Genomic DNA, 23997 nt, shown 5'->3' with positions numbered 1-23997 from the left:
GGGTCAAGGGGAGACACCAGGACACGGAGACAAAGGGTGCCAGGAGCAGGAAAGCACAGGTGTGGGCACCCACCCGAGGGGACAACTGTCACCACTCCTGCTGAAGTGGTTTAGAGAAGTTGGGTGGCACCAAGACATGGGCAGCCAGAAGTGCAGGCTTGGGAGGCTGAGGTGCCCCTGCCCAGCCAGCCCCTCCATGCCCTCCTCTCCACCAGGCACGGCTCCTGCATGGCCCTGAGGGCCTTTCCACATGTGTCTGTCGCTGTCCGCAGTGTCCACCCTGGGGCGGCCTTCGAGGTGAGGGAACAGAGGAACAGGTGGCAGCAGGGGGCCTCCTGTGCGAGGCGCCTGACAGGGGTCCCATGCTCTGGTGCCGCCCTCCCCTCAGACACCAGCTGCAGCTCCCGTCCGCTGATTCAAAGATGACCAGAGCCCTCCACATCTCCCGCCTGGGCCTTGTTCTGCAACTCACAGCTCACCAGCTGGGGTCGCCCAAGGATCCCCACGTGGGCAGCTGGCACACAGGCTGGGTTTTTATTGGAGGAAACATAAATAAAATAACGGTATTTGAGAGGGGAAGAAGGAGCACTATTTACAAATGAGTCTGGTGGGGCTCAGAGGTGCAACAGCAGCGCTGGGAGAACCAGCAGGATGGTGTGGGCAGCCAGGCTGGGTGCAGAGCTCTGCTCAAGGGGCTCCTGGCCCCGAGGGTCTGGCTTCTGGCCGCCCAACCTCGCTGGCTGGAACTGCAGTGTGGGGATGACCTGATGGATCCAGTTGTGGTGGGCGGTGACACGGATGTAGACACCTGGGCGGTTCTGCCGGGCGCAGCCTTCACCCCAGCTGATCACCCCGGCCTGCAGCCATGACTGACCCACGAGGCACACCAGGGGGCCGCCCGAGTCGCCCTGTGGGGGATGCAGAGGCACTGTCAGCCCACCTTGAGTTCCCGGAGACTCAGTTGCAGCCGCACAGGAGGCATGTAGCTCCACACTGGACTCCTCTCCATCCCAGAGCCTCCATGCCCGGCTCCCCCTCTCCTGCCAGTCGATTGACTAGAGTGCCTATTTTTTTAGTGTCCCCAGATCAACTAGGGGGTGTGTGTGTTGAAAAATGCAGTTTCCTGTGCCCCACCCCAGAACCACTGACTCCTGGGATGGGGTCCAGGAATCTGCTTTTTCTTTTTTGAGACAGAGTCTCACTGTCGCCCAGGCTGGAGTGCAGTGGCGCGATCTCTGCTCACTTCAAGCTCTGCCTCCCAGGTTCATGCCATTCTCCTGCCTCAGCCTCCCAAGTAGCTGGGAGTACAGGCACCCACCACCACGCCTGGCTAATTTTTTGTATTTTTAGTAGAGACGGTTTCACCGTGTTAGCCAGGATGGTCTTGATCTCCTGACCTCGTGATCCGCCTGCCGCAGCCTCCCAAAGTGCTGGGATTACAGGCATGAGCCACCGCGCCCAGCCCCGGAATCTGCTTTTTCGAAGCAAGCTGCTCAGCTGGTGGAATGCACAGCCCATGGAGCAGGGCATGATCCCACCCTGCCCTGGGCCCGGAGGCGGGGACTGAGTCCCCGTGGACACCACATTGCTCCCACCTTGCAGGCGTCCTTCTTGCCCTCCTCAAAGCCGGCGCACAGCATGTCATTCTTGATGGTTTTAGGTTGATAGCCAAATTCGGCGTCTTTGCTGTAGAGCAGGTTGCACTTGGGCGTGTCAATGATGGGCACAGCGAGTTTCTGCAGGATCCGCGGGTTGGGCAGGCGGTCTGGGGAGGGTCAGAACAGCCCGGGGCTCAACAGACTTCCTCATCAAGAACCCACGGCCTCGGGAACCACCACTCCATCCTGCCTGCCTTTTCCTCATATTTAGACTATCTCTGGCCTAGGGCACTGTGGGGCAGACATCCTCCCTCCTTCCAGGCAGCAGGCTGGGCCCTTTCTGTCCCCGTCTCCCTTCACCCCCTCTTCCTTCTGGGTCTGCTGCTGCTCCCCTCAGCCCCACCTATGTGAACAGAGACCGGGTGTGTGTATTAATACAGCAACAGGAAGACTGTGGGTTCAGAGTGGCCCCCAAGCCGCCCTGGGCCTTCTTGAGGCACATCCCTCATTATTTCCTAGCCGTGTTTCCTTACCTTGTTCACTGGAGCTGCCCCAGCCAGTGACCCAGCAGTTCATGCCCGTCTCAAAGATCACCGAGGGGTCGGGCAGGCACACGGGGAGGATGTAATTGGTGAAGGACACTGGTTCCTCCAGCTCCACCAGGGCCACGTCGGCACTGGAGGCCATGCCCTGGTACAGGGGGTTGCTCTCCACCCGCCTCACCCGGGCATACACAGCGTGCGGCCCTGGCTGCACTAGCTGCCTTGCCCCCAGCAGGACCTGGTACAGGGACGTCTCAGAGGTGCTGGCGGGAGAAGCAGAGAGGCCGTGTGAGGCTGCCCCTCATGTGGGGACAGGCCCGGGAGGGGCTGGGGCTCCTTCTCTGGCCACCATCGTGCCCCACACCTCTCTCTGCATGCTGTCTTTGAGAGCCATCTCTAGGACAGCCAGGTGTAGCAGTGATGCATGTTTACATTGAAGCCAGACCGCCCTCCTCAGATTTCCACCTCCACCCCTGGCCGCTGTGTGACCTTGGGGAAGTCACCTAACAAGTTCTCTGTGACACAGCTTTCGCATCTGTGCTATGGGGACAGCCACAGTGCCTACCCGAAAGGCTGGCTGGGAGAGAACCACCCTCCAGGTGCAGCAGGGCCAGCACCACCTGTGGGCCTCTGGCAGGTGACCTGCCCTCTCTCAGCCCAAGTTTCTGATTTTTTTTTTCCCCCTAGAGACAGAGTTCTCATTCTGTCACCCAGGCTGCAGAGCAGTGACACAATTGTCGCTCATTGCAGCCTCCAACCCCTGGGTTCAAGCCATCCTCCCACCTCAGCTTCCTGAGTACTTGGGACCACAGGCACCACTGCACCTGGGTATTTTTTTTTTTTTTTTAGTAGTACAGATAGGGTCTTGCTATGTTGCCCAGGCTGGTCTTGAACTCCTGGGTTCAACTAATCTGCCTGCCTTGGCCTCCCAAAGTGCTGGGATTATGGGCATGAGCCACCGTGCCTGGCCGTGAGTATCTGAATTTAAGATGTGGGTTTTTTGTCATGATACTCTTTTAAAGATCAAGAAGAAAAAAAAAAAAAGAAAAAGATGTGGGGTTTAAAATAATTAGAGCTGTGGTGGTGAGGTGTGAGGTGAGGAACTTGAGACACACAGAAGGTGTGGGGCCAAGTGGTTCATACACGGCAGAGGGCTGGGTGGCCTGGCCTCTGCTCAGGGCTTTCTGGGGTGGCTCATGTGGGTGAGGGGAGGAAGGGCCATTCTGTCTGGTCCTTGGGCTTTGTGAGCAGAGTTCCTCCTGGGAAGAGTGTCGTGGAGCTGAGGTGTGTGCGGGATGGGGAAAGGACAGGACAGGCCGGTGTGCAGAACCTGCCGGCGGCTTCCGCAGGGACCCACAGGGAGTGGGTGGAGGGGATGGAGGGGGTTGGAGGCCGTGCGAGGCGCCTCCCGCGGGCGGGAGCAGCGGTTGCAGTTGGAAGTTAGCCCTGGGGTTGGACCTAAGGGAAGCATCTGGCTGGAAAGGAGGCGGGGCTGGACCAGGAGCCCCCAGGGAGGTCACCCGCAGGACTTGGCGCGGCGGGCGCTGTCCGCGGTGCTGAACCGGCCGCGCGCGGGGCGCTGTCAGCGCTGCGGGCGGGGGCAGGGGCGGGCGGACTCACTTGGGGAAGCAGTGCGCGGCCGTCAGGACCCACCGCTCCGCGATGAGGCTGCCCCCGCAGAAGTGGCTTCCGTTGCGCTGGATGCTGACTTGCCAGGGCCACTCGCCCTCCTGCGCGTCCTGCCCGCCCACCATTCGGTTCAGCATCCTGGTGTGCCCACAGGCTGGGGGAGCATGGGCTGTGGGTGGGGGCACTCACTGGGGCTGGTTCCATGGCCGAGGCTCAGCCCTCAGCCTCACACTCCAGTCCTCGGCCCTCCTGCCCCTGACCTGCCCGAAGACCTTGGGGAAGTCCGAGGCCTGAGCTTCTGGGCAGCCTGGCATACAGGCAGACCCTCCCTAGTTGCCCCCTGAGTCTGGCTCTCCTTGCGGGGAAGGGCAACCTAACAGCTGCCTCGTGGGGGCCACAGAGACACTGAGATAACCCGGGGAAGGGTCTTGTCCCAGGGCCTGACCCAAACAGGCACCTAGAAGGATGGAACGGGTGTCATGCCCTCTGCAAGGGAGCCACCCAGAGGGGGCCGGTCACTTTTCAGGGTGATCCTCAGACCCCGCCACCCTTGTCCTGCGCTGCGCCTCAATGCTCTGTGCTGGCCATCCTGCTCCCATGTGGACCTTCCTCCTCCTCTCCTTTCTGGGCTCCAGTTCCACGCAGCCCCCACTTTCCCCTCCTCTGGAATTCTCCAGTGCCCTTTGCGTTCCAAATTCCCTCTCGGTGTGAGTGTCCCTGGCTCAGTCCAGCCGGCTCCTGTCCCTCCCACCCCAGGGCCTTGGGTGCTTACCTGTTGCTGCCTTGGCCACCTGAGACCCTGGAAGTGAGGAGAGGGTGATCAGCCAGGCCAGCTGCAGCCTGGCCTACCCTCCCCAACCATGCAGCCCCTCTCCACTGACCCTCCCCTGCTCCGGAGGACTCCAGAAGGACAGTCCACAGAGGGACCACACAGGAGAGCCCAAGGGCCTGCAGTTTCCCCCCAGGGCTGGCTCTGCCATATGCTTAGGCCCAGGCCCATGGGCCAGAGCTTATCTGCAAGGGTGGATGCTCCTTGCCACATGGGGAGACGGTCAGGAGGTGCCAGTGAAGGGATCCCCAGGCTAGATGTCCCCTTCTCATCCTGGCAAGGGTTCTCTCTCTCCACACTCCCCACCCATCCTTGTCTGGAAGTTTCTGGGGAGGGTCCAGCCTTCAGCCCTGACACTGTGGGGTTGGCCTTTTCTCCTGGAACAGCTTGGAGCAGAAGAGGCCCAGGAACTGTCTCTGCATTTGAGCTGCCCAGGCTCTCTCACAGTCTGCTCCAGAATGGGCAGGTCTCCTTCCCCAAGTCTCACTTTGGTCCTGAGGCTGAGGCCTGAGCCCCACAGGCTTCTCCCTGGCCTCAGCGGGGTAGAGAAGGTACAGTGGTCTGCATTGGCCACCAGAGATCAGCCTTGTCAAGATTCCAGAGTCCCAAGAGCTGACCCCTCTCCCAGGCATGCAGCAGGCTCTGCAGGCGAGACCCAGGACCCCCTGCTGGACTGTGCAAGGGGGACTTTGGGTTCCAGGAAGAGAAGTAAGGTATGGGATCGTTCAGGGGAACCAAGGATGGGGACATATTTTCTGGGATCCATTGCCTCCCACACCCAGGACACAAAGGACCTCTTGCTGGGCCTTTAACCAAACACTGGAGCCTCTACCCCAGCTTGAAGACCCCAGTCAGGACCACAGTGTACAGCCCCAGGGGTAGCAAAGCCTGGAACTGCCTGGCCTTGAGTCCTCTCACCACCCCTGCACTCCGTGCGTCTGCTTCTGTGGGGGCAGATTTGCCCGTAGCTGGGGGGGGAGGTTAGAACAGGCACCTCCCCACATCTCAGCCCTCAGCTTCCCCTTAACGTCCAGTGCCTTCTGGGACCCAGGCTAGCTGCTATGGACCATGTCTTCGCTCCGCCTGGAAAAGATAACCAGTTCCCTGAAGTCAAGGGGCTGTGGGGACAGGAAGTGGCCATGGAGTGCTCAAGCACCCCGAGGGTTTTTACGGCATCCTCTTCCTTCCTGTCTGCCTCACAGTCTGGGGGACACCATCCCCAACACCGTTGGTGGGCAGAGACACTTCTGGGGGGTGCTGGACAATAAGGCAGCAAGCGGCGAGGGGGCAGCTATGGATGGGCAGGAGGAGGAGGTAGAGAAGGTGCAGGGCAGGCAAAGGGGTGCCCTGCAGACGCGGGGTCAGGAGCAACGGGAAATGGAGAGTCTGCCCTGGATGCTCTGCTCATTAATTTGTGCTAATTAGGTGCCCTTTTAAAATGCAAACACCTCCAGGAGGGTTATTCCCTGCGCCCCCCCCCCAACCCCGACCCCTTGCTCCTTCCAAGCCTGAGGATCCTGCTTGCAGAAGAGCGCATACTGTCAGGCCTTCTCACCCTCTGGGAGTCTGCAGAAGCTGTGTCTCTATGCTCCCGGCCTGAGCACCGCCCCCTCCAGCGATGCCTCCTCCCCGTGCAGATCCTTCCTTCCTGAAGTAACCCTGTACTTCTCATTTAGGCAGAGTCTTCTGGCCTGTGAGTGCTTGCTCCCCTCACCCCACAATCTGGATGCCCTTCCCCTAGTCTCTGTAAATCCTAGTCTTCTTTTTTTTTTTTTTTTTTTTTTTTTGAGACAAAGTCTCACTGTGTCACCCAGGCTGGAGTACAGTGGCACAATCTCAGCTCACTGAAAGCTCCGCCTGCTGGGTTCATGCCATTCTCCTGCCTCAGTCTCCCAAGTAGCTGGGACTACAGGTGCCCACCACCGCGCCCGGCTAATTTTTTGTATTTTTTAGTAGAGACGGGGTTTCACCATGGTCTCGATCTCCTGACCTCGGCCTCCCAAAGTGCTGGGATTACAGGCGTGAGCCACGGCGCCCAGCCAAGTCCTAGTCTTGATCTAGAGATCAAGGCCCAACTGAATGCTGCCTCCTCCAGGAAGCCTTCCTTGCTGCTTGCATTGTCTATCTTGGAAGCCCCATACTCTCTCTCGAGCTCTCTGTCCTTCTGATGGGAGCTCTGCCTACAACACCCTGGAGCCAGAATCAAGTCTTATCTTAGCCCAGGAGCTCCAAGAAGGCAAAGGCTGCGTCTGGGGGACCTGAGCTCAGGAAATGTGTGGAGAGACACAAGTGTGGCTGTGGGGGCTGATCGGAAATGGGTGATGTGGAGAGCTGAGCCCTCCAGGGTGGGCGCCTTGTGGGGGCTGGAAGCAACAGACAGGGGTGCCGGGGATGTCGGGAGCATTGTTTGGGGCCTGGGCCTGTGATTCTCTGGTAGCTGGTGGGGATGGTGAAGCATAGGACTCTAGTGGGTGCCAGCCAAAGACCTGGTGGGGGTGCCACCCTGGGGCTGGGGGTGAGGACGCATCCAGGAGTCCAGCCTCTGGTCATAGCTGTTGGTGAACCAACTGCAAAACTCATTGCCCAAGAGTTTTGGCAATGACCTTGGTTCCTCAGCCCGCTCAGGGGCAGTCACTGCCTTCCACCTTCTGTGCAGATGGCTCGCTCAGAAGGCACCATCATCCTTGTGCTGGGAGGCTGGGGGGGATGGGGTGGGGGAGGCCGGGCCAGAGGGGCCACTCTGGTGCCCTCCTGCCCAGGAGAACTAGGAAGCCAGGAGTCCTGGCTAAGCTGCAGCCTGGGATGACCCGACCCAGCCCTGGGAGGTGACTTGAGGACAGGGAAGTGTGGTGGCTGCCGGGCTGGCCAGGCTAGCCCAGGAATGTGAGAGGGTTTCCCTGACAGAGAGTGTCCTGACCTGCAGGGAGGACCTGGCAGGTGGGGCCCCCTGGTTGGCACCTGCTATCCCTGACCCAGGACTGGGAGACGGCACAGTGGCGCATTGCCAGTTCCTCTGTCAGCAGGGGATAGGGCCCTCTGCCACCTGCACCCCCTGCCCCCAGCTCTCTATTGAGCCCGCAGCCAGCCTGCTGGGGCTTCCAGGCACAGGCAGCAGCCCTGGCTCGGCCACCCTCCCACCCCAAGAATGATGGTCCAGGCACTTGGAGCCTGAGTTCACATCCTGCACATACGAGGCTTCTGTCCTCACCTAGAGAATGGGGGGAGAGGCTGGAGAGAATGAAGTGGCAGGAAGCAGGGAGCCTGGCCAGAACTGGCACACCAGAGCCCACGGAGAGGCATGGGAGGAGGCCTTGCCCAGTTATGGCAGTGGGGTCCTCTGCGGCCTGTGTGCACACCTCCCACCCTGCCCTCCCCACTTTGGGCTCCCCAGTTGACACATCTAGAGCCTTCCCACCTGCTCAGGGGCAGGAGGGATGGCCTGTCCCACAGCCCTGGCCTGTCCCAGGGAGTAGGGGGCTGAGCTGAAGCCTCAGGCAGTGCAGCAGGGCCTGTTGGGCGACTGCAGCTCCCCGACCCTGCACCTTTGTCACTCACCAAAACACAGCAGCAGCAGGAGCGGCACCGCAGCGGGACGCCTCATGTCCTCAGGCCTGGCTGGGGCACAGGGCTGGGGTCGGTGGTGGCAGAAGTGTTGAAGCAGGAGCGAGGTGCAGGCTCCATGAAGTGGAGTTTTATGCTGGAGATGAGCACAGGCCCGGCTATGCTGCCCAACCCGTTGGCCCGGCCTGTCCAGCTCCTCTCCTCAGGAAGGAAGCACCCAGAGCCGACTCCTCTGTGACCTGGCCCTGAACCCTGAGACCCCCGGGCAGACCCCTCAAGTCAGCACGGCGTGGGGTGCCGTTGGCCTTGGTTCCTGGACCCCGAACACCCAGCAGACCCCAAGCTGACCGCGGTGCACGCAAAGTCCGTCCAGCTTCATTCATTATTATTATTTTATTTATTTTTTTAATTTTTTGAGGCGGAGTCTTGCTCTGTCGCCCAGGCTGGAGCGCAATCTCGGTTCACTGCAAGCTCTGCCTCCCGGGTTCAAGCCATTCTCCGCCTCAGCTTCCAGAGTAGCTGGGACTAAAGTCACCCGCCAACACGCCCGGCTAATTTTTTGTATTTTAGTAGAGACGGGGTTTCACCATGTTGGCCAGGCTGGTCGCGATCTCCTGACATCGTGATCGGTCCTCAGCCTTCCAAAGTGCTGGGATTACAGGGATGAGCCACCGCGCCCGGCCTCATTCAGTATTTTATTGAGCGCCGACGGAACACAGTGGGGCTGGGCAGCGCTGGTGGGAAAGTCAGGGACAGGGGTGTTTGTGGGGCCAAGGGCAGGGGAGGCGATGGGACATGGGGCGGGGTCCGGGGTTGGCCCCAGCGACCCTCCTCCCGGGACACCAGGCCCCAGAAGTCCCCCAGGCGCGCGTCAGCCCGGCCCAGGTGGCCGACACTGGCTCCGGCTGCCGTCCCTCGGGTGGGACGGGTGCTTCCCGGCACCAGGCGGGGCGGAAGCGGCTCCGGGAAGGCCGGGCCGTGGTGACAGTCTCGGTGTTGCCGCCTGGCTCTGGGCGCGGCGCCGCGGCGTAAGAGACTCGGGGAGGAAGTTATTTGGGGCACGGAGCTGACGTCAGAGCCAGAGTGGGGCCGGGCCGCGGGGTCGGGGGCGCCGGGCCTCAGTTTCCCCGCCGGCGCCGGGGGTGTACTCGTGGGCGGGGCGGGGCCCGGGCGGCTCCGGGCGGGGCTAGGGGGTGAGGGCGTTCCCGCCTCAGCCTTGTCCGCGCGCGTCGTGGTGCTGCCCTCTGGTGGGCGCGGGGCGCGGCGCAGACGTCCGGGGCGCGGGCGGGGCTCTCCCAGCCTCCTGGTCGCGGCTCCGGCTCCCTGAGCAGCCCTCCCTAGCCCTGCCCTCCCACCTCTCCGCCTCCACCGCCCCCTCCCACCCTCCCCGCCCCTCCCGCTCTAGTCCCTGGAGTTCCCGGGTCGGGGGTGGGAGGCGGGCTGGGCAGTCCCTGGGGGGCTGGAGGGAACGAGGGAGGGCGGAGTGGGAAGAAGAGACTCCAAACGTATTCATTCATTTATTCATTCATTCAGTCAATCATTTCTGAACGGATTTGAGCCCAATACCGTCCCAGGTTTGGGGAATACAGACGTGACTCAAACAGACCTCACCTCACAGTGTAAGGGAGAGGACAGGACATCATTTAGCAGATAAATCTCTAATTATAAACCGCGATGGGCCAGGTGCAGTGGCTCACACCTGTAATCCCAACACTTTGGGAGGCCAAGGCAGACGGATCACCTGAGGTCAGGAGTTCGAGACCAGCCTGGCCAACATGGTGAAACCCCGTCTCTACTAAAATACAAAATTAGCCGGACATGGTGGTGGGCGTCTGTGATCCTAGCTACTCAGGAGACTGAGGCAGGAGAATCACTTGAACTCGGGAGGCGGAGATGGTAGGGACACAAGATTACACCACTGCACTCCAGCCTGGGAGACAGTGAGACCACGTCTCAAAAAAAAAAAAAATTAATAATAATTATTATTATTATAAACCACAGAAAGTGTTTCAAAGTGTCTGGGTGACCACATTTCTCCAGCACCCGATGGTCGGGTCACTGGTGGGCTCTCAGAGGCAGTCTTAGAGCCTCTCAGGTAACTACTTCCTCTTGGCACCTTTCTCTGTGTTCCTTGGTGTCTGCTCCCTAACCCTCCTTTTAAGCCCATTCTTCTAAGGGTGGCTCCGCCTTAAATTCAAGCAAGTTGGCCAGGCGCGGTGGCTCAAGCCTGTAATCCCAGCACTTTGGGAGGCCGAGGTGGGTGGATCACGAGGTCAGGAGATCGAGACCATCCTGGCTAACACGGTGAAACCCCGTCTCTACTAAAAATACAAAAAAAAAAAACCTAGCCGGGCGTGGTGGCGGGCGCCTGTAGTCCCAGCTACTCGGAGGCTGAGGCGGGAGAATGGCGTGAACCCGGGAGGTGGAGCCTGCAGTGAGCCGAGATCGGGCCACTGCACTCCAGCCTGGGCCACACAGCGAGACTCCGTCTCAAAAAAAAAAAAAAAATTCAAGCAAGTGACAAAAGTCAAGAGGACGACAGGGAAAGCTGGGCTTTTGAGGAACAAGGCACAGCCACGCCGGCGATTAGAGAATCAGGAACCCAGACTCACCTCCATGTCCCTGTGCCTGGAGCCCACGGACCCAAGGCTGAGAACAGGCCCCTTCCTCACAGCAACCACCCAACAAATGAAGAGGGCGTTAAAATCCAGAAAGATTTTTATGGTTTTTTGTTTGTTTGTTTTTGAGACAGAATCTCACTCTGTTGCCCAGGCTGGAGTGCAGTGGCACAATCTCGGCTCACTGCAACCTCTGCCTCCCAGGTTCAAGCATTCCTCCTGTCTCAGCCCCTCTAGTAGCTGGGATTGCAGGCACATGCCACCACGGCCAGCTAATTTTTGTATTTTTAGTAGAGACAGAGTTTCGCCATATTGGCCAGGCTGGTCTCGAACTCCCGACCTCAGGTGATCCACCTGCCTCAGCCTCCCAAAGTGCTGGGGTTATAGGCGTGAGCCACCGTGCCCAGCCTGTTTCCACCTTTTGGCTATTGTGAATAATGATGCTTGAACTTGGGTGTACAGATATCTCTTTTAGACACTGCTTTCAATTCTTTTGTGAATATACCCAGAAGTGGAATTGCTGGATCAAATGGGAATTCTTCATTTAATTTTTTGAGGAATAGGCAAAATGTTTCCCAAATTTTTAAGAGAAAATTAATGACTAAATATTGAAGATAATCCAACTTCTAAAAATGCCCTTAATTATTATTATTATTATTATTTTTGGAGACACAGTCTTGCTCTCTCACTCAGGCTGGAGTGCAGTGGTGTGATCTTGGCTCACTCCATCCTCTGTCTCCCAGGGTCAAACAATTCTCCTGCCTCAGCCTCCTGAGTACCTGGGATTACAGGTGCCCACCACTACACCTAGCTAATTTTTGTAATTTTAGTAGAGCCAGGGTTTCACCATATTTCCCAGGCTGGTCTCAAACTCCTAACTTCATGTAATCTGCCTGCATTGGCCTCTCAAAGTGAGATTACAGGCATGAGCCACTGCACCTGGCCAGCGGCCCTTAGTTATTAATATTCAAGTCCATTCTTTTTTTTTTTTTTTTTTTTTGAGACGGAGTCTCACTCTGTCGCCCAGGTTGGAGTATAGTGGCCGGATCTCAGCTCACTGCAAGTTCTGCCTCCCGGGTTTACATCATTCTCCTGCCTCAGCCTCCCAAGTAGCTGGGACTACAGGCGCCCGCCACCATGCCTGGCTAATTTTTGTATTTTTAGTAGAGACAGGGTTTCTTTTTTTTTTTTTTTTTTTTTTTTTTTTTTTTTTTTTTTTTTTTTTTTGAGACGGAGTCTCGCTCTGTAGCCCAGGCTGGAGTGCAGTGGCTGGATCTCAGCTCACTGCAAGCTCCACCTCCCAGATTCACACCATTCTCCGGCCTCAGCCTCCCGAGTAGCTGGGACTACAGGCGCCTGCCACCTCGCCCGGCTAGTTTTTTGTATTTTTTAGTAGAGACGGGGTTTCACCGTGTTCGCCAGGATGGTCTCGATCTCCTGACCTCGTGATCCGCCCGTCTCGGCCTCCCAAAGTGCTGGGATTACAGGCTTGAGCCACCGCGCCCGGCCTGAGACAGGGTTTCACCGTGTTGTTCAGGCTGGTCTTGAACTCCTGACCCCAGGCGATCCACCGCCTCGGCCTCCAAAAGTGCTGGGATTACAGGCATGAGTCACCACGCCTGGTGGTTTTTTTTTGTTTGTTTTGTTTTGTTTTGTTTCTTTAAGTTATAGTATGTTCGTTTTTTGTTTTTTGTTTTTTGTTGAGAGGGAGTCTTGCTCTGTTGCCCAGGCTGGAGTGCAGTGGCATGATCTTGGCTCATTGCAGGCTCCGCCTCCCGGTTCACGCCATTCTCCTGCCTCAGCCTCCCGAGTAGCTGGGACTACAGGCGCCCGCCACCATGCCCAGCTAATTTTTTTGCATTTTTTTAGTAGAGACGGGGTTTCACCGTGTTGCCCAGATTGGTCTTGAACTCCTGACCTGAGGTGATCCACCAGCCTCAGCTTCCCAAAGTGCTAGGATTGCAGGCGTGAGCCACCGCGCCGGCCTCTACCTTTTTTTTTTTTTAATATAATGTATTTAATTGTAGGCTTATAAAATTTATTTTTTAACAAAGACGTCAAAAAATGTATTTAACACCCAGCTTGCAAAACGTCTGAAAATTTAACCATGCGCTCTAGCGAATCCAGCACTGTCCTCAGATGCGGTTTTTGACGGTGCTCATTTTACTTCGTCATGTTTGGGGCTTTTAGTGGTCGGGACACGCAAAGCCAGGAAGAGGAAAGAGGCCAACGGGAGAAGAAAGCCGGGCTCCAGTCCCTCACGCGGCCACCGGGGGGCGACAGACACAGGCCAATGAGCAGTTGGGGACCGGAGGCGCCCGGGCTCGGCCGCTAGGCCTCTTGTCCTCCCACAAGGAGGACTGACACGCTTTTCCTGATGTTTTGGGCATGGCCTGGCACAGGCGCGGCGGCAGGGGTCTGGGGTGCCGAGGGGCCGCGCCCTGCCCGGACTTAGGTCCCTGGTATTGACTACCAACGCTGTCCATCCGCAGTGCCCCAAGTGGCCCCGGACACCGCGCAGGCTCACTCTGGCGGCCGCCATAACCCCTGCCCGGCAGCCTCTGCGGCCGGAAGTTGGCTCGGCCGGTCTTCCGGGCATCCCTCGGGCAGTTAACTGCATTTCTGCTGGCTGGGTATCCGCGGCAAGTTGAGATCATTAGTTGGCTGGAGTTAATTAACCACCGGACAATTAGCTTATATTTTTCCTGATCCTAAGATCAGCTGGATTGGTGAGGAGGAACTAGAGACAACAGCTTCCTTCTGAGTCACCTTGAGGCAGCAGCCCCTGGGGAAATGCAGGGAAGGAGAGTACCCAGGCTTCCTGGAGGGGTTGGCCCCAGGGCATGCCCTGCTTGGGCGGAAAAGCTGGAGTTTAGATGAGGAAACCTGTATTCTCTAGACCTCCTGCCAACTCTTTGCTTGACCTTGGGCAAAACATTTAACTCTCTGCTGGGCCTTGGTTTCTTTTTTTTTTTTTTTTTTTGAGACAGAGTCTTGCTCTGTCGCCCAGGCTGGGGTGCAGTGGCCGGATCTCAGCTCACTGCAAGCTCCGCCTCCCGGGTTTACGCCATTCTCCTGCCTCAGCCTCCAGAGTAGCTGGGACTACAGGCGCCCGCCACCTCGCGCGGCTAGTTTTTTGTATTTTTTAGTAGAGACGGGGTTTCACCGTGTTAGCCAGGATGGTCTTGATCTCCTGACCTCGTGATCCGCCCGTCTCGGCCTCCCAAAGTGCTGGGATTACAGGCTTGAGCCACCGCGCCCGACCCCTTGGTTTCTTTAGCAAACACTGACGCCTGCCTCTCCGGCCCCCCCGCCCCACCCCCATCCCCTGCTTTTTAAATGTTTATTTATTATTATTATTTTTTGAGAGTCTCCCTCTGTCACCAAGGTTGGAGTGCCGTGGGGCGATCTCAGCTCCCTGCATTCCCCTTTCTTGTTGGCAGACAGTGCCCACCTCTTCAGGGAAATTTACTCCAGTGCTTCATCCTACCTGATTGGACACAGCCGACCATGTTGGTCCTGGTCCCCTTATCAAATGCTGGCTCCTGGAAATAGCATTAAAGCAAGCAACTGATAAGACAAAACTGGGCTGTTGCTTATCATGCTAAGGGGAAGCACGTCTTGAAAGAGTCATTGTAGAGTGGAGGTGGGAGGGCAAAGTTGAGATATTGAGGTTTTGGGGTTTGGTTTAAGGCAGGTCCTTTGATGTCGGACTTAATGAGAGTTGGGTAAGGATCATGTTATAGTAGTTTTAGGATTGTTGGTCACAGTAGTTTAGTATTGGTGGTCACAGAGAAGTGAAGACTTCAAAGACTCTTGGAGCTTTCTTTGATGCTACCTGTTGAAGAGCTGTGTGGTTTTATTAATAAATGGATTTTCGGCCGGGGGCGGTGGCTCAAGCCTGTAATCCCAGCACTTTGGGAGGCCGAGACGGCTGGATCACGAGGTCAGGAGATCGAGACCATCCTGGCGAACCCGGTGAAACCCCATCTCTACTAAAAAATACAAAAAACTAGCCGGGCAAGATGGCGGGCGCCTGTAGTCCTAGCTACTCAGGAGGCTGAGGCAGGAGAATAGCGTAAACCCAGGAGTCGGAGCAGGGAACAAGGTGGGGCTCACCCCAGGCAGGGTGAGGCACCTCCTCCAGGCTTCCAAAGCCCCCCTGGGGGCTGTCCCAGCAGCCACCCCCAGAGTTGGTGTGCAGTTCCAACTCCATCACTCACCCAGCAATCTTGGGCAAGTCACTTAACTGCCCTAAGCTGCCTCAGTTTCCTCATCTGCAGAGTGGGAATAATAAGGACATTTGAGGATTAGGTGAGGCAATGCATGGCACTCCTAAATGTTTGCTCTATTCTATAGATATTACATTTATATAAATATATTTATCATATACATATTCACTGCTATGATTTTTTTTTTTTTTTTGAAACAGTTTTACTCTGTCACGCAGGCTGGAGTGCAGTGGCGCAATCGCAGCTCACTGCAACCTCTGCCTCCCAGGTTCAAGCAATTCTCCTGCCTCAGCCTCCGAAGTAGTTGGGACTAAAGGCGCCTGCCACCATGCCTGGCTGATTTTTTTTCTATTTTTAGTAGAGACGGGGTTTCACTATTTTGGCCAGGCTGGTTTTGAACTCCTGACCTCATGATCTGTCCGCCTTGGCCTCCCAAAGTGCTGGGATTACAGGAATGAGCCACTGCGCCCAGACGCTATGATTGTTTTTAATTCCCCCCCAGCGGTAGCAAGGGCCCTGCTGGAGGCTTGTTGATTGAACTGGTGAAGGGGCACAGGCTCCTGTCTCTTTGTAGAGGAGGAAGCCTGCCCTGCTTGGGTGGGAGTGTCAGAGTGTCCCAAGTTTGGGGCGCTGCAGGGCACTGAGTCAGGGAAGGTCTCACAGGATTCAGCCCCGGCTTGCCATTGCCGCAGCCGCTGGGAGGAAGAACCGAGAATCCACTCCCAGGCCAGGACCCGGCCGGGCACAACCCAGTCCAGCAGCTCTTTGAATCCTGGAAGCCCCAGCCCTTCCCGGGGCTCCTCCTCTCTCAACCCCGCTGCTTGGCTGCGCCCTGGTGCCCATGGGCTCCTCCCCTTCCCAGGACTCCAAATGAGGTGAGTCCTCAGGTGTCTGAATGGCAGGGCTGAGGCCCGCCTGCAGAAACAACAGGAGGGCGGCCACCAGGAGGCCACCAAGGTCGCCACTCACCTGATTCACAGCTTTCGGGAAGTGGGTTAACGGGATTCCCGAGCCCCGGGTTGCGCCAGGTCTCTGGACTGAGTCACAGGGGCCCGGGCCCCTGCAGGTGGGTGCCCTTACTGAGCCTCGGGCACCCCCTAGATCCCTAAGGCCTTAGCACCCCCCAACACTCAGTACCCCAGACTTCACCACTCCAAACCCAGGCCCTCCCCAGCCCGGAACCCCTTCCTTTCAGTGCCCTGGGACCTTTCTCTGCCCCTAGACAGTCAATGTCAGGGACCACTGGGCCAAGCCCCCTCCCCTGCCCTTCCGGAGGCCACATCCTGGACCCACAGCTGGAGCCTGGGGTCTTAACTAGAGCCCCCCCCAGGGCCCTGTAGCGGCTGGCTTCCTCCCCGCAGCCCCGCCCCCTGCCCATGACCCACAGCCAGAGTGGCCGCGGGAGCCACCTCGAGACTGGTCTGACGGCATTCCGCCTCCCGGGATAAAACCTGGGGCGACCTGCAGGGAACCTACACACCCTGACCCGCATCGCCCTGGGTCTCTCGAGCCTGCTGTCCGCTCCCCCGCCCCACCAGCCATGGTGGTTTCTGGAGGCCCCGCATCCCTGGGTGGGGGCTGTCTTGGCACCTTCACCTCCCTGCTGCTGCTGGCGTGGACAGGTACGTCCGGAGGCTGCTCCTCCCTCCCACCTCCTCCCTCCCTCCCTCCCTCTCTCCCTCCCCGCCTTGCCTCTCTCATCTCCTTTCTGCTTCTGCTCTCTGTTTATCTCTGGCTCCTTAACTGCTCTCTGCCTCGGTTTCTTCTACGGCTGTGAGGATTAAACAGAAAACGCAGCAAGTACGCAGCGCGCCTGTCTCTGGTTACTGTCGGCGTTGCCATCGCCGCCTCCTTCTCGCCTCCGTGTTCTCCCATCTCCTCATCCTCCGCGGCTTGCCTCTGGGGCAGCACCGTTTTGTTTTGTTCCTGCGGCAGGAGGTCAGGGGAGGGCACCAGTGGCAGCAGCGTCCAGGCCCGAGGGGCTCAGGCCTGTGCCTCCCTCGGAGGAGCCGGTCCTGGTCCTCGGTAGGCAGGCTGGACGGGAAGCTGCGGGAGGGCAGGCTCACAGCTGTGCAGCCAGGGCCTGGCCAGGCCCCAGGAAATGCCCCGCCAGGAGGGGCCCTGGGGTTGAGAGACTTGAGGGGCTCCCTGGGCACTGGAGGCCTAAGGGTTCCTCACCACCAGGTACTCAGGGAGACCCCTCCTCACTGGGCGCTGGGGACCCTCCTCACTGGGCGCTGGGGACCCTCCTCACTGGGCGCTGGGGGACCCTCCTCACTGGGCGCTGGGATCCCTTCTTACTGCGTGTTGGGGGCCCTTCCTCACTGGGCATTGAGGGCCCCTCACCACTGGGTCCTGGGGCCCCTCACTGGCCTAACTGTTTCCTTCTCTTGCCCTCAGCCACCCTCAATGCGGCCAGGATACCTGGTGAGTGGAGCTGGCAGCTCTGACAGGAGGGAGAGGGGAGGAGGCCCAAACGCAGGCAGTATTTATGTGTCCCTCCCCTGGGCACGGGTCAGAAAGGGGCTGGAGTGAAAGGGGGAGAGAGCCCAAGGGGAAGGGAGGCAGGAAGGAGACACCAACGCAAGGAGAAAGGCTTGAGAGGTGCCAGAGCCAGAGGAGAGAGAGAGCCAGGAAGGTGAACAGAGCGGAAAGCAGGGTAAGGAAAGGCTGTGGGAGAGACCAGGTGCAGCTGACAGGGAGGGAGTGGAAGGGCCAGGGCAAGGGCCAGGGGAAGACCAGCAGAGAGTGAGGATGGAGGGAGGGAAGGGACTGGGAGGTGGGTGGAGCTTGGGGTGTGGGTTGGGTTGGGGTACAGGTGGAGCTTAGTGTGTGGGTAGAGCTAGGGGTGTGGGTGGAGCTTGCAGTGCAGGTAGAACTTGGGATGTGGGTGGAGCTTGGGGGCATGAATGGAGCTTGGGCTGTGGGCAGAGCTTGGGGTGCAGGCCTAGGGATTGGGATTCCGAGGGTGGGTTGTAGGAAGCTGGAGATAACAAAACTTGACCGTCCCCTCCGGTTCCCCCAGCCTGTGGGAAGCCCCAGCAGCTGAACCGGGTTGTGGGCGGCGAGGACAGCACTGACAACGAGTGGCCCTGGGTCGTGAGCATCCAGAAGAATGGGACCCACCAGTGCGCCGGCTCCCTGCTCACCAGCCGCTGGGTGATCACTGCTGCCCACTGTTTCAAGGAGTATGTATAGCCAGCCTGGGACACTTGATTCTCCAAGGCCCTAGGCTTTGTGCCCCAGGTCCTGGACTCCCTTCACGGGCTCTGCCTCTGGACCTCTGTTCGATCTTGGTGCCCCTCGATTCTACCTAGAAGCCTCTCCTGCCTTCAGGCACCTTCACACCCCTGCTGTTCCCCCAGGTACCTCCTCCCAGACCCTCCTGGCTGATCCTCCTCTTCCCTTTCCTTCCAGCAACCTGAACAAGCCATCCCTGTTCTCTGTGCTGCTGGGAGCCTGGCAGCTGGGGAATCCTGGCTCTCGGTCCCAGAAGGTGGGTGTTGCCTGGGTGCAGCCCCACCCTATGTATTCCTGGAAGGAGGGTGCCCGTGCGGACATTGCCCTGGTGCGTCTCGAGCACTCCATACAGTTCTCGGAGCGGGTCCTGCCCATCTGCCTGCCTGATGCCTCTATCCACCTCCCTCCAAATACCCACTGCTGGATCTCAGGCTGGGGGAGCATCCAAGATGGAGGTGCGGCTTCTTTCTCTCCAAAGTGGTTGGGGGTGGATGGGGACAGAGGATGGCAGATACTTAGGGACACAGACACCATGAGCAACAAAAGGTGGAGGCCAGAGGCACAGCATGACACAGATGGAAGAAAAGATGGGTTGCAATCCAGAAGAAACCTCGGTGGGCAATTTCAGGCCATTTCTCTTTTCTTTCTCCTTCTTCTTCTTCCTCCTCTTTCTCATCTTCCTCCTCCTCCCCCTCCTCGTCTTCCTCCTCCTCCCCCTCCTCCCCCTCCTCCTCCTTCTTCCTCTTCCTCTCCCTCTCCGTCTCCTTCTTTTCTTCTTCTTCCTCTTTTTTTTTTTTTTTTTTTTTTTTTTGAGATAGGGTCTTACTCTGTCACCCAGGCTGGAGTGCAGTGGTGTGATCATAACTCACTGCAGCCTTTGCCTCCCAGGCTCAAGTGACCCTCCCACCTCAGTCTCCCAGGTAGCTGGGACTACAGGTGTGCGCCACCACACCTGGCTAATTTTTGTATTTTTTGTAGTGACAGGGTTTTTCCATGTTAGACAGTCTGGTCTTGAACTCTTGGGCTCAAGCAGTCCACCAGCCTCAGTCTCCTGAAGTGCTGGGATTACAGGTGTGAGCCACTGTGACCGGCCTCATTTCTACTTCAAAAGTATCTTTAGCTATGTTTTGAGGCAACAGCCAGACCCGTGAAGCTATTCAATTCATCGATATAGGAATGGCTGAAAGGAGGTGTGTGTGGGACTAAGCTGAATACAGGGTGAATATAAAAAGAGGTCTGATTCCAGAGTGGGAACAGGCACCGCCTGGTGGCAGCATGCCATAATTGTGGGCAAAATTCTAAGGAGAAAATGCAGCCTCCTTAATTGTAAAATACAATTTTCAAACCACCTCTGGAGGTTTGGAAAACATCATCTTGAAACTCAAACTAGATTACAGAAAGCAAGAAGCAGGGAAGCAGCAAGAGAAAGGTAGATGACAGATCGACAGGCAGGTGGATGATAGAGACTGGGCTAAGGAAAAGAAACATACAGGCAGAAATGAGGATACAATGAAGACCTGGAAGAGAGAGTTTGAGAGAGAGAGAGATAGAGACTAAGTAAGAACAAAGTGTAAGACAGATGAAAATTTAACCAGATTCCAGAATAATTAAGAGAAATGACACTAGCTCAGGTGTATGGGGATCCCACTGACTCTGAGGTTTCAGCCTCCCCATAATCTCTGTAGGGGCTTCTTCAAGAGCTAGAATTGCGGACTTTCAGTCCACAATCTGCAGACCACAGTCTGTAGACCAGCTCCAGGCAAGGTGTGGGGATCCCTCAGGTCCTGGTAATTTTCAGCATTGAGAAGACATTTATTGAACACTTCCTCTATAGCAGTCCCAGTGCTGGATGAAGTAATGCAGTGTCTGAGACAGGAAAGGCTCTAACCATCTGTGGATATCAGAAAATTTATTAAAGAGGCAGGCAGTGTCTTAGGTTTCACATTCATGTTCTGATTCAGCAGGGCCAGAGGTGGAGACCTGGAATTTCGATTTTCTGAAGGCATCTTGGGAGAGCCTGGTAGAGCTAATCTGTTAGCCTTTGAGCACCGCTGCTGAGAGGAATGATGGTCGGGGGGATAGTCCTTTCAGGAGGCAACGAGGAGGGAAGACCCCCAAGCCTGATTCTGTCCTCCTTCCTCTCAGTGCCCTTGCCCCACCCTCAGACCCTGCAGAAGCTGAAAGTTCCTATCATCGACTCGGAAGTCTGCAGCCGCCTGTACTGGCGGGGAGCAGGACACGAAGCCATCACTGAGGACATGCTGTGTGCTGGCTACTTGGAGGGGGAGCGGGATGCTTGTTTGGTGAGCCCCCCCCCCTAAGCCCCCCACCCCTGGCCAGGAGGGCCTCGAGAAGGAGCCAGCATCAGCCCTGTCCCCACTGGGCATCACCACCTCTCCCTGGCCTCCTCCCCAGAACTGGCTGTGCCTGACAGCCCCCGGTCCCCATAGAACCAGCCTCAGCCTGGCTCAGCCGCTCACTTATTTGTTCAGACATTAAACTGGGCATCCAGCTGCACCACCTCGCCCTCCGGGAGCTTGCATTCCCTTCAGGGGGTTTCCCATGCCTCAGTACCCAGAGCCAGCTCTAGCTCTGGGACTGTCTGGAAGACAGTCAGATAGTGCAGCAGCAGCACCTGGGCCTGGACGTCTTAAGGCCTGGCCGTCTTAAGGCCTGGCTGCAGCTCCTACTCTGTCGCCAGGCACTTCTCTTGGGTGGAGGTCAGGTCCTGTCTCCCCCAGGAAGAAGAAATGGGCTCCCGGGGCTCATCTACTCCCTGACAGGGCACGGGCCCTGGATTCTGCCACCCCCTGTGCCACGGGGGTTCCTAACCTCGCCTCCTCTCTTCAGGGCGACTCCGGGGGCCCCCTCATGTGCCAGGTGGACGGCGCCTGGCTGCTGGCCGGCATCATCAGCTGGGGCGAGGGCTGTGCCGAGCGCAACAGGCCTGGGGTCTACATCAGCCTCTCTGCGCACCGCTCCTGGGTGGAGAAGATCGTGCAAGGGGTGCAGCTCCGTGGGCGCGCTCAGGGGAGTGGGGCCCTCGGGGCACCGAGCCCGGGCTCTGGGGCGGCCGCGCGCTCCTAGGGCGCAGCGGGTCGCGGGGCTCGGATCTGAAAGACGGCCAAATCCAGATCTGGATCTGGATCTGCGACGGCCTCGGGCGCATTCCCCCGCTGTAAATAGGCCCAACTACCTCTGGGGGCCCGGACGGCTGCTGCGGAAAGGAGACCCCTCCCCGCCCCGCCCGACGGCCTCAGGTCCCGCCTCCAAGGCCTCAGGCCCCGCCCCACGACTTCCGGTCCCGCCCCGGGCCCCATTGCTTTTGTGTTTATAAAATGATTTTTATAGCTATTTGTAACCCTGCCCACATATCTTATTTATTCCAACAATTTCAATAAATTATTTATTCTGCAATGTCTGTTTTTCCCATGCCTGGGTACACTGGAAAGCAAGGGTCCAGAGGGGGTTAAGGTAGGGGGTTGGATGTTGGCCTGGCCAGAGACTGTGCCATCCTGTCCACCTGGGGCTCACTCTGACCCCTGCTTCCACCTACGGTTCAGCCTCCTGACCCCTGACCTTTGCAGCCTGGGCCACCCTCCCTTTTATCCCTCTCCCAACCAGGGCAGGGCAGCCGATGGAGAGGGGCCAGAGTCTAGAGGCCTGGGAGACCCAGCTCTGCCGCTTGAGGAAGGGGAAGAGAGGGATTGGGAACCCCCAAACTGTGCGTTGGATTCCAAAACAGGCTGGTGAGGAGAAACCCAGCCCCATGGGAGTGGGGTGCTACCTCTCCACCCCCGGCCAAGTCCCCCCTTCTGCTTTCCCCACCACAGGCCTCAGGGGCCTCAGGATGGCAGAGCTGAGGGTGGTGGTGGAGGGAGGCGCCCAGGTGAGCCCCATCAGAGCCCCGTCTCCGTAGGCAGGCTGCTGGGTCCTCATCCCCAGGAGCCGATTCGTCGAGCAACTCACCGCGAAGCTCTAAACTCCCCACTTTGGAAGAAGCAGCGGACAGTGGCAGGGCAGGCCTCTGGCTCTGTGGGCATCAGGAGTTGAGTCACCCCACCTGTCCCCATGGGAGGTGGGAGTTTGGTCCCAGGCCAAGAGGAGGGGTCTGTCTGGCTTCCTGCCTGCTTAGAGATGCAGATTAATACTCTGTTTCCCCACAGCCACTCATCTGCAACCCGCTCTGGCCTCCTGGACCCAGGGTCCTCATCCCAGCCTGCCTGGGTTCAGGCCTTCCCCAGCATTCCTGTAACAAGTGGGTATGTGGTTAGAGGGCTGTGCTGCTGGCTTTGGTGAGTATGTGATCCTCTAGTAGCCAATGCAGAAGAGATTCACCCAAAGCGAAGTCAGGAAAACAACCAGGTCCAATTGTGCTGAAGAATGAGACACTATGACACCACCATGAAATGTCTCCGTCCAGAAATGATCAAGGACATGACCAAGTTTGGAGAAGGCAACACAGTTTTAGTTTTTTGTTCTGTTTTGTTTGGAGTCCTTTGTTGGAAGTGCAGTTCTAAAATATTTGTTCATACTGTCTTGATTGCCTTATTTATTTATTTTTTTCGAGGCAGGGCTTGCTTTGTTGCCCAGGCTGGAGTGCAGTGGTGTTACCCTGGCTTACTGCAGCCTCTACCTCCCAGGCTCAAGTGATCCTCCCACCTCAGCCTCCCAAGTAGCTAGACTGCAGGCGTGAGCCACCATGCCAGGCTAATTTTTAAATTTTTTATAGAGACAGGGTTTCTCCATGTTGCCTAGGCTGGTCTCCAACTCCTGGCCTCAAGCAAACCACCCGCCTTGGCCTCCCAAAGTGCTAGGCTTACAGATGTGAGTCATTGGCCCAGCCTGATTACCTTCATATGATTATCAGATCACAGTAAATGCTATGGGGTTGTTTTTATTAAAACAACCAACCAACCAACCAACCAGAACTGCCCTGCTGTTTGTTAGAGTGACCGGCCCAGGGAGTGCTGGGGTGACTCAGGTGTCCCAGGTAGCAGAGCCAACCCCCACGGCCCCTCCCTTTGTGACCTGGTCCCCTCTTGATGTAACCCTATGCTCTGGGTTCCCTTACCTCCTCTGTGGGCTTTAGCCCCTCCCCTCTCCAGTCCTCATTTGCTGGCCTCTCTCCCTCACTCAACTTCTGCCCCTGCTCCTGGACTGCCCCCTTCTGTGTCTGAGTGCCCCCTTCCTCATTTCTCCACTTCCTTCCCCTGCTCCTGTCCTGGAGTCTCTCCCTTCAGTGTCTCCTTCCACCCCGCCAGCTCTGCCCCCCTTCTCTGTGCCCCCAGACCAGCCCTCTCCTGCCCCTCGTCTTCCTCTTTTTCCTCTCCTCTCCTCTCCCTGCTCCTGTCCTGTTTCTCCTCCTTGTCAGCTCTCACTCTCTGACCCTCAGTTTCATGGGTGCATGTCCCTTTACCCCATCCCTCCACAGGCCCTGGTGCACGTGCATCTACTCTGCATCTACTCCCTCTAATAGGGTCCTGACAGAAGCCCCTGACAGAATGTAGCGCCTAGAGTGGGGGCAGAGAAGCCGCCCCGTAAGCGGCAGGATTCACCAGGGAGGGTGGAGATTTCTCTGAGTTGGGAGGTCGCCTCCAGGCAGCCTTGAGTTTAAGGGAGCCTCTCATGCCTTCCTTAGTGGCTCCATGGGATCCCAGGGCCCTGAGGGACAGGCTGGGGGTGGAGTGGGAAGTCAGCTCTGGCTCTGAAGTGCAACAGGACTTCCAACGATGTCCTCTCCAAACC

The 23997-nt window shown here is 57.7% G+C and overlaps 3 protein-coding genes across 27 annotated transcripts in view; 2 read left to right on the top strand and 1 right to left on the bottom strand.

Moving 5' to 3' along the window:
- LOC126944677 (elongin-B) overlaps positions 1–23997 on the top strand; it is a 124922-nt gene that overhangs the window by 25337 nt on the left and 75588 nt on the right. Inside the window, exon 1 of one of the 24 annotated variants that reach the window (XM_050774428.1) lies at positions 3438–3441. The exons of 10 other annotated variants lie outside the window; for them this stretch is intronic. The gene's annotated coding sequence lies outside the window, so the exon portion shown is untranslated. Of the gene's footprint in view, positions 1–3437; positions 3442–3521; positions 3526–5849; positions 5854–5882; positions 5887–7299; positions 7305–7817; positions 7822–9315; positions 9320–9349; positions 9354–9583; positions 9588–9612; positions 9620–13080; positions 13085–20323; positions 20328–20531; positions 20536–23997 lie in introns of those variants that run through there. 13 more of the 24 variants (XM_050774438.1, XM_050774446.1, XM_050774423.1 and 10 more) reach the window with 13 other exon arrangements.
- On the bottom strand, positions 512–8263 carry PRSS27 (serine protease 27). The gene is made up of 6 exons (XM_050774471.1): positions 8154–8263; positions 4542–4568; positions 3761–3923; positions 2132–2403; positions 1596–1765; positions 512–908 (listed from the first exon to the last, which is right to left on the bottom strand). Exons 1-6 carry the CDS (start codon positions 8197–8199, stop codon positions 615–617), a joined length of 972 nt encoding a protein of 323 aa, XP_050630428.1. The 5' UTR covers positions 8200–8263; the 3' UTR covers positions 512–614.
- PRSS22 (serine protease 22) lies at positions 15921–21662 on the top strand. Of its 2 annotated transcripts, XM_050774463.1 has the most exons (6): positions 15928–16631; positions 17410–17436; positions 18035–18197; positions 18427–18704; positions 20395–20552; positions 21100–21662. In XM_050774463.1, the coding sequence occupies exons 1-6, from the start codon at positions 16550–16552 to the stop codon at positions 21334–21336; spliced, it is 945 nt and encodes a 314-aa protein (XP_050630420.1). In that variant the 5' UTR covers positions 15928–16549; the 3' UTR covers positions 21337–21662. The 2 variants fall into 2 exon arrangements, with proteins under 2 accessions (XP_050630419.1, XP_050630420.1); XM_050774462.1 differs by lacking the exons at positions 20395–20552; positions 21100–21662 and having other exon boundaries at positions 15921–16631; positions 18427–20323.

The sequence above is a fragment of the Macaca thibetana genome, chromosome 20, assembly GCF_024542745.1.
Source record: "Macaca thibetana thibetana isolate TM-01 chromosome 20, ASM2454274v1, whole genome shotgun sequence".
In the NCBI taxonomy this organism is placed as follows: Eukaryota; Metazoa; Chordata; class Mammalia; order Primates; family Cercopithecidae; genus Macaca; species Macaca thibetana.
The sequence above is the reverse complement of the archived record's forward strand: the minus strand, read 5'-3'. Positions and strand labels throughout refer to the sequence as shown.

Bases quoted from the DNA above. Each gene is read 5' to 3' on its own strand.
- PRSS27 (XM_050774471.1), bottom strand. From the start codon at position 8,199: ATGAGGCGTCCCGCTGCGGTGCCGCTCCTGCTGCTGCTGTGTTTTG. The intron at 2,404-3,760 runs GTGAGTCCGCCC...TTCTCCCGCCAG, and splicing joins GCCGCGCACTGCTTCCCCAA to CACCTCTGAGACGTCCCTGT. The intron at 1,766-2,131 runs GTAAGGAAACAC...GACCCTCCCCAG, and splicing joins GGGCAGCTCCAGTGAACAAG to ACCGCCTGCCCAACCCGCGG.
- PRSS22 (XM_050774462.1), top strand. From the start codon at position 16,550: ATGGTGGTTTCTGGAGGCCCCGCATCCCTGGGTGGGGGCTGTCTTGGC. The intron at 16,632-17,409 runs GTACGTCCGGAG...TCTTGCCCTCAG, and splicing joins GCTGCTGCTGGCGTGGACAG to CCACCCTCAATGCGGCCAGG. The intron at 18,198-18,426 runs GTATGTATAGCC...CTTTCCTTCCAG, and splicing joins GCTGCCCACTGTTTCAAGGA to CAACCTGAACAAGCCATCCC.